The sequence below is a fragment of the Silurus meridionalis genome, chromosome 6 (genome assembly GCF_014805685.1).
Source record: "Silurus meridionalis isolate SWU-2019-XX chromosome 6, ASM1480568v1, whole genome shotgun sequence".
NCBI lineage: Eukaryota > Metazoa > Chordata > Actinopteri > Siluriformes > Siluridae > Silurus > Silurus meridionalis.
This window is the reverse complement of record NC_060889.1, coordinates 696,647-705,694: the sequence shown is the minus strand read 5'-3', so window position 1 is coordinate 705,694 and position 9,048 is coordinate 696,647. Positions and strand designations below refer to the sequence as shown.

At 34.8% G+C, this 9,048-nt stretch overlaps 1 gene segment (V, D, J or C); it reads left to right on the top strand.

Annotated features, from left to right (window-relative positions):
• The first annotated feature begins 7,315 nt into the window (after positions 1-7,315).
• Positions 7,316-7,923, top strand: LOC124387898. The segment is given in 2 exon segments: positions 7,316-7,411; positions 7,494-7,923. Coding segments are annotated over 2 exon segments (372 nt in total).
• The last annotated feature ends 1,125 nt before the right edge of the window (positions 7,924-9,048 follow it).

The following is a 9,048-nucleotide window of genomic DNA, read 5'->3' as shown; positions in this document are numbered from 1 at the left end:
GAGGTTTTAATTTCGCCTCTTTTATATTTAGTTATTTATTTATGTATTTACATTTTTTTTAAATAAAAATGGTAAAAACAGAAATGCGCACTGAATTGATAGCGTGTTAATAACATCTAGTGCCGTTTACAATAATTTTAATTTTGACAGCCAAATATATTAATACAAAACTAAATAAAAATGTTGTTACCTAATGAATGTATCCAGGCTGAAGATCCACATATAGAACACAAGCAGAGAAAAGATGATGATGATCATGAATGTGTCTGATCTCAGTCATGTTTACATCACTGACTCCCTCTGTCTCATCCACATTAACCCCAGACTTCTTACTGCCTTCTGCCTGCTGATTCTTATCTTCGTAAAGAGTGAGAGTCAGGACTTTATACACCAGCGGATTGATAAAGACGTGCAGTAACAGGAAATCGGTTGTTCGGCTGAAATCAGCGCGCAGTGAAAAGAAACATTTTATATTTCACAATCACTGGATTAAAACTAAAGTAACGAGCCGGTTTTGAAAATGTAAGAAGTAAAAAGTACAGATATTTGTGTAAAAATTTAATGAGTAAAAGTAAAAAGTTGTCTGAAAAATAAATAGTGGAGTAAAGTACTGATACCAGAAAAATCTACTTAAGTGCAGTAACAGTATTTGTACTCCGTTACTTCACACCTCTGCTGAGTACAACAACAAAATAAAAACTTGGTGTGTTTCTCAATCTTTCACCACAAGATGGCGGAGTACATCATCTTATTATGTTCCAAGTACTAAAACATTTCAGACATCCCACTTCTTTACATTTCTGAATTCTACTTTACACCACTTTAAAATATATTTTGTCTCCAGCATGAACAAGCACATTACTACTGCATGTTCATATTCTCTGGACATGTTGAACCACAGTTTTATGTTTAGATGATACTGTTTCACGGTTTTACCAAGAACAGCAGAACTCAGTGGATCACAACAAATTAGAAAAAAAAAATCCATATTTAATAAATATTATATATTTTCAAATAAAAAAAAAATATAAATTAAAATTTTTGTTATCATAATTCTAGACATTTACACTTATGGCTGAGGACTCAAATATAATGAAAGTTTTAATAATTACACAATTTTCTTGTTTACAGTTTGTGTTACTAAAAGATAAACAACAATCTGTCAGTAACATTGGTGACTCTGTGATGTGATGCTGTGGGGTGGAGCTTCATGAACCTTTAGGATGTTACCAGGTTAAAGTACAGAACTTTTCACTGAACTAAGAGCCTTCATCATGTTCACTGTTATATTCATGTGTCTGTGGCTTTCACTAGGTGAGTTATACATTCATTTTATGATTTCAGAAATATTAAGTGTTGAATTAGTGATTATTTGGTCTGTGTGGTGTTTAGAAACAGTAGAATGTGAGTCTGACTGTATTTCTGGATTGACCGTGTTCTCTTCTCTATAACAGGTGACTCCACTGCAGATCCAATAGAACCACTTTCCACTCATAAAGTTGTAGATGAAGGAGAAAATGTGACTCTGTCATGCAGTTATACAAAGTTTAGTGGTACAGTAAACTACCTGCAATGGTACAGACATTATCCAACATCTAAACCTGTGTTCCTTCTTTTTATTGATCCAAGCGGATTTAAAACTAACCCCATGCCAACACGTCTGGATGCTGAAGTTGATCAAACTAATAAACGAGTGGATCTGATCATCTCCTCTGCTGCTGTATCAGACTCTGCTCTATACTACTGTGCTCTGGAGCCCACAGTGACAGGAAATCCAGCTGCTCTGTACAAAAACCCTGACACAGTTTAGTTATATTGAAGGCATTTTTGCCAATGATTTTAAAAATGTAGATGCCTATTTATGGAGTCTCATGTTAATAAAGAGTTTATATTGTTGACACAAGCTGCATTTTCAGGAAGCAACATCATATCTTCACTAAACACTTTACACTGATCAGTTTTGTGTTGGATATTGAAGTGTGTCCTGAGATCTCCTGAGTGTGAGGTGAGAATAAATTTCAATTGGACGTGAGTCCTTAACAGAACACCATGAACAAACCCTTCCACACATTTATTCACATATACAATTAATTACAGCAAAACTTCGTCATGTTATGCTGGAAACCCACACAGACACGGGTGAAAAAACACACAAACTGACAGTAACTTCACCTCAGCATCAAACTAGGAACCCTGGAGCTGTGATGCAGCAACACTACTCACTGTGTCACTGTGCTGCTACTAATCACATCATCACATCAGCACTAAAGACAAAACTCACATCAATCCTCATAGCAGAATTCCATTAAAGTTTCCATTAAAATGATGTGTAAATGTTTTGATTTACTGATTTACTGTGTGCCTGCAGTGTAAACTGTATGATGGGTAAAGAGCAGGTGATAAAAACAGTAACTCTGTTGGAAGATTTCTAAATCCTTGTTAGCTGAGGCAGAGTGCAGACTACAAGAATTAATCTCAGAATCACTCCCCCTTTCATACTACATGACTTTAAGGTGATGTTTTTTCTCCTTGGTGAACACAAGATGGCGCAGTCACTTATCTTATTGTGGGAAAAGTACTAGAGCTCCACACAACCCTGCTCACATTCTCTGATGATGAATCCTCATTTTCACAATAAAACCTCTGTGATATAAACTACAGCTGTTCTTCTATCATACACACTGCACTAATATTATCCTCACTCCTGCCCTGATTACTCTTAGTAGCTCAACTCATTTATAGAGACACCATTCTGATAAAACTACACAACTGTCCACTTCACACTAAACTGTCATAAGAATAAATACTCATTAATACTCATAACTCATACTTTTATTAGAGCTGAGCATCAAGAGGTTTAACAGTCCTTAAAAAGCTATTTAAAATATACATCTCTATTAATCTCATTATTCTCAATAAACCTTTTTTTTTTCTAACATGATATTAAATCTTCAGTTATAACTGAAGCTCAAAATGTGAAGAATTTTTTGTTTATATTTTTGTAGGTTAAAATGATTGTTTTTACATAATTACAATATAAACACTGCGTTTGCTGTCAGTAACATTGGTGACTCTGTCATGTGATGCTGTGGGTGGAGCTTCATGAACCTTTTAGAGTACAGAAAGACCTCAAAATATTTTCATTCAGCTAAAACTATTCATCATGTTCACTTTTATATTCATGTGTCTGTGGCTTTCACTAGGTGAGTTATACACTGACTTTTATTCATTCAGAACCCTTAATATTGATTTATCAGTTAAATTGTAATTATGTAAAAGTTACAAACATTATATTCTCTTCTCTATGACAGGTGACTCCATGGCAGATTCAATAGAGTCACGTTTCACTCATAAAGTTGTAGATGAAGGTGATGATGTTACTCTGTCCTGCAACTACAAACCAACACGTTCTGCTACAGATTACTACCTGCACTGGTACAGACAATATCCAAAATCTAAACCTGAGTTCCTTTTTTATATTTCTGATTCAACTGGACATAAAAGTGACTCCATTTCACCACGTCTGGATGTTGAAGTTGATAAAAATAATAAAAGAGTGGATCTGATCATCTCCTCTGCTGCTGTATCAGACTCTGCTCTATACTACTGTGCTCTGGAGCCCACAGTGACAGGAAATCCAGCTGCACTGTACAAAAACCCTGACACAGTTTTATTATACTGCTAAACTACCTGGTTGCTTTTCAATTCATATTTTACTGGATATGCTCAAATGTAGATTTGTACAGAAAGTGTAATCTTATTACAAGCAAATTCAATTAAATTTTTTTAACCAGATATGTTGTTTGCTTGAATTTACAGCATACTGAATTAATTGAACATAAAGTTATAATTACCACTGTGTTAACTTACTGTCATGAACTTGTGAATTAAGAAATGTCTTCTTTTTCCCTGTAGCCCATTATTTAGGGTGCACTGGAACATGATTGTAAAGCTGAGTGAGAAAAAAAAACCTTGGTGTAGTCATTTCTAGAAATTCAACCCCCTTCTTTAAAACACTTCCAACAGTTAAATGTGAACACAGTTTGTGATTGAATTTCAGCAAGACATATTGTGTTTACATGAACCTGTAAGACACTAACACTCCTTATAGCACATGTAAATCTCACACAGCTGTCTGAGAAACTCACAATGTCTTTGTGCTCAATATTAGTATTAATTCCTCACGCTCTGTGTGGGAGCCTCAGAATATAGACATAAATTAAAAATCTCTAAATAGGAAATAGCGAGTATATAAACAAGCTTAAAATAGCAATTATGAAAATATTTATTTAATGAAATTATGCAGGTAAATTGCATTGAACTCATCACACCAATGTTGTACTTTTAATAGTGTATGTTGATGGTGTGTTGCCAAATTAATAGGAAATATTATCTTCTGCGTCCCTTCATCAAAATCTTCCCAGTAAAACAGATATTATTTATGGAAGATGAAAGCTAGAAAGACTCAGTTCACTGTCACAGATACTGTAAAGTGATGATCTGTACAATGTTACACTACAACAGCAGCACTTCCTGGGTGTGGTCTTCTAGAGACGTGTTCCCTCATGTGTAAAGTTCAGCACATACAGCACTATTATACAGAATCCTCACAGAGCTGTGTTCAGAAATGACTCAACTCTACACCTTACTGTACATAGTGAGATACACAACACTGATTCTCACTGTAGTTACAGGTAAATCATATTAATTTGTTTATTAACTTTATTATATAAAATCCATGTTTGTATTAATTAATAATTTCTTAATTTTATATCTTAGTAATTTCTTTACAAAAGCTACTTCACATTTTATTTATTTCTGTTAATATATTGGGGTTTGTTTGTTTCTTCTTTACAGCAGGCAGTTTTGCAGATAAAATTGGGCCAGCAGATAAAGATGCCAAAATCATCAGGAAAGAAACAGACACTGTTACTCTGAAATGTTCATATGAGACAAACAGTGATGAAATTGATCTTTACTGGTACAAACAAAATGCTAAAAGTGCACCACAGTATTTACTGTATAAAGGCGCAAGATCAAGATCTGGTGTTGATAGCAGTCCTGATGATCATCGATTAGTGTCAGAAACATCCAGATACTCTACTAAACTTATTATCAGAGGTCTAAAGCTCTCAGATTCTGCTCTCTATCACTGTGCTCTTCAAGTTGTAGCACAGTAGCCCAAAGTCAGTAAAAGCCTTTACAAAAACATAACAATTGTATAAAGGAAGCTTCTAAAACCACAGCAGATTAAAGGTGTTTGTTTTACCAAATTGTCAGTTAACCACAGACACAAACAACATTTGTATTAACAGATGCAGCTGAAAGAAAGATAAAATAATAATGAGGGATTAAAACTGACATTTTCATTACAGTAGTATACAAATAAGTCTACATTTTAAGCTGTACCAAAATATATTTTATGTCATTTCCAGATCTATTGTGTCAGGAGTTACTGCTCTGCACTGTGAAGAAATACATCCATGAATATCTTACTTTTTTACCCACTATCATCAATTTCCATCTGTTTATTCATGCATTTGTTAATGTGTTCATACATGTACCTGTATATACTGTATGTACATTTAAACATCAGGTTAAAGCTGTTACTGAAGATAAGGGAATGAATGTATATGAACATTTATAGATGTGGGACTCTGATAAAATCATTAGTGAAATAAATAAATGATGAATGAATGTACAGATGTTTGCTGCAGCTGCAGGACACTAAGCATTTGTTTATATTGTGTTTATAAGGTAAAGGGGGTTGTATGTGATTAAACAGATTGGTGCAGAGAAATGGGAAGTTTTGGAACTAGGAGTTGGCGACCTTCAGCAATTGTATGGAACCAGTAGGAGCCTGTTTGGAACCCCTTTGCCATTAGTTATTATGGATGAGTGGAGTAGTGCACAATGAGAGTTCACTGTTAAAACCTTTTATAAGAATGGTGATAGTGTAAATGCTGTGCAAAGGGAATTTTGGTGCCATTACCAGTTACTATGATTGTGTCCTGTATGCTCATGCGATTATAACATGGGTGCATAATAAAAAAAAAACAACAACAAAGTGATGATGCGTGTTGTCAAATGTCGCAGTGAGGCCTCCTTTATGATGCCAGCTCCAACAGCATCAATATTCTCTGGTGTGTGGGCCATTCGACACCACCTGGGATCTAGTTTTTAAGCTGAACCTGTTTCTTTAAAAATGATCAGACATCCTACCTGGATTTGCGCCACACTCCATCACAATTCTTATAAAAGGTTTTACAGTGAACGCTCATTGTGCACAACTCCACCGCTCTATTATAACTAAAGGCAAAGGGTACTAACCAAAGTCTCACTGGTTCCAAGCGATTGCTGACACCCCAGGTTCTTCAAAATGTCGCGTTCCCTGCACTAGTATCAGAGTGATTCTGCTCTCTTGTGGTAGAATACACAGTAAGAGATTTAGTGAAACACATCCCAGAGAAAGAGATCCCAGACTTTATGCATTTATTACTGCAAAGGATTTGGATTCTTACTGTGTATAAAATGTGGCAATTAAATTTATAATAATTGTAGATTCACCACACCAGTATGTAATGTGTTACAGTCTTTCTCCTGGGGAAACACAAGATGGCGCTGTCAGTTATCTTATTGTGGGCCAAATACTAGAACAACATACAACCCTGTTCAGATCCTCCAGAGATGCTGCTGTCTTTAATCATGAATTGCTTTATATTGTCTGTAATATTGTTTGTTTCCTGCATGGACAAGCACATGTTGGGTGCATTAAATGAAATAAGTCTCTTCTAATAGAGGTGTTTAACCATAAACACTACTAATTGTTTATGTATCAAATGGCTTATGTATCATTAGGGATAAATGTACAGGGACTAATTACTGATGCTTAAGGTTATATTCACAATGTATTTAATCTGTAAAGATGAAATCATGTCTATTGTTAAAAGAACTACAGAAATAATATTAAATTGAAGATCTTTATACAAGCAGAATTTAACAGAATAAGATCATATTTAGCCTTTATAAAGGACTTTCAAGGTTACAAGACTACAAGCCTCTTCATAGGTGGCACAAAAACCTTCATCAGTATCAGGATTTCAGAGACCATAATCCCTTGTGAGTTACATTTTTGCATTTAGCTTACAACTTATCCTAGAAAGAAAGTGCATTTTTTTTTATTTTTTTTTTATTTCGAGTTTCAATTTTAAATGGTAAAATATTTTTCCCTTCTGGGGGACAGAACCAGTGCTTCCTGGTGACAATGAAACATTATCAGCAGTGTGAGCTGCAGGAAGGTGGAGCTCCACAGGCTCCTACACTAAACTGCACTCATTCCCTCTTTATCTTTCAGCAGATTCCATCTCCATCATGCTGCTCTTTCTACTGTTACTACTGATGCTTTTTCTAGGTACGTTCATTTTAGTATTAGGTCTAATATGTTTTAATATTTCATTCCTCATTTTTATTTACTATCTCTTTTTTCCCCTCAGGCAGCACATCAATGCAAAAGCGTCTTATAGCAGAAAAGCATGTTTCAGAAGGCGATGATGTCATTCTGCCCTGCAATTTAACTACTACTACAGGTGATTATGTACAGTGGTATCGACAGTATCCTGAATCCAGACCAGTGTTCCTCAGCTCCACCTATATATCTGCTGCTGAAAAACAACCTGGAAATGCTGATAAAAAACCTGAAGATCTGAAGATCTCCTCTGCTGCAGTATCAGACTCTGCAGTGTACTACTGCGCCCTGAAGCCCACAGTGACAGGAAACTTAGCAACACTGTACAAAAACCTCATTCCAGGCAAAGGAAGTGCTTAAAGTGTGCTCTAAACTTAAACACTGCATCTCTGTATTGGCAAATATAACACTTTAATTTCTCATCAATACATGTACATTAATTTAAAAATTAAATTGGCTGGAAACTGATGTGTAAAAGGTAGAACAATAGTGTGTCTATGCACCTTTGGTGTTTGGAACCCTATTATAGATCAAGGACCCTGCTTTCCTCCCCCAATGATACAGACTTCTTTGGGTTATGATTACTAAATAGTTTGCACAAATCTAATATATATCTGACTCCAGCATGTACAAGCACTGAATAAATGGACTTTTATTCACCTACTGCTTTCACTTTGTGTTCAAGTTCCCTGTGAGGCTGAATATAAAGCCAGAATGCTTCAGTACGAATCAACAATCTGTCAGTAACAGTGTGACTGTGGGGTGTCATGTGATGCTGTGGGGTGGAGCTTCATGAACCTTTATGATGTTAGCATGAAGTACAGAAAGAATATTTTCATTCAGCTAAGAGCATTCATTCATCATGATTACTGTTATATTAATGTTTCTGTGGCTTTCACTAGGTGAGTTACACACTGACTTTTTCTTATTTCAGAAATATTCATAGTGATCCATTAGTGTGTGTTGATAAAAGAATTTGAGTCAAACACATCATTTTAAATAAATGTATTATATTCTCTTCTCTATGACAGGTGACTCCATGGCAAATTCAATAAAGCCACAATTTACTTATGAAGTTGTAGATGAAGGGATAAAGTCACTCTGTTGTGCAGCTATGAAATACTCACTGGTACAACTGGAAACTACTTGCACTGGTACAGACAACATCCAAAATCTGAACCAAAGTTTCTTCTTTATATTTCTCAAAGAGGAGATTTAAGTCTAAACAATCCCCCAAGAATGACTGCTAAAGTTGATGATGGTGATAAAAAACACGTGTTCAGTGTGAGAAAGTTTAAGGAAAAATGTGACTAATTTCTCAAAGGTGTGTTGGTTTAAAACATTCAGTTCAGTTCAACTTTATTTGTATATCAGTTGTAACAATAAACAGCTTTACAGAAATAAATGTATTATGAAAATATATTTTCATTTATAATCATGTTTATACATACATTGCTTTTAAAAATGAAACATAAAACCTAACTATCGCTTAAAAAATGAAATCAAAAAAAATACTAAATAAACAATTCTTGCAAAAAACAATTCACACCTAACATAAATATAATAAAAATCAAGAAAATCAT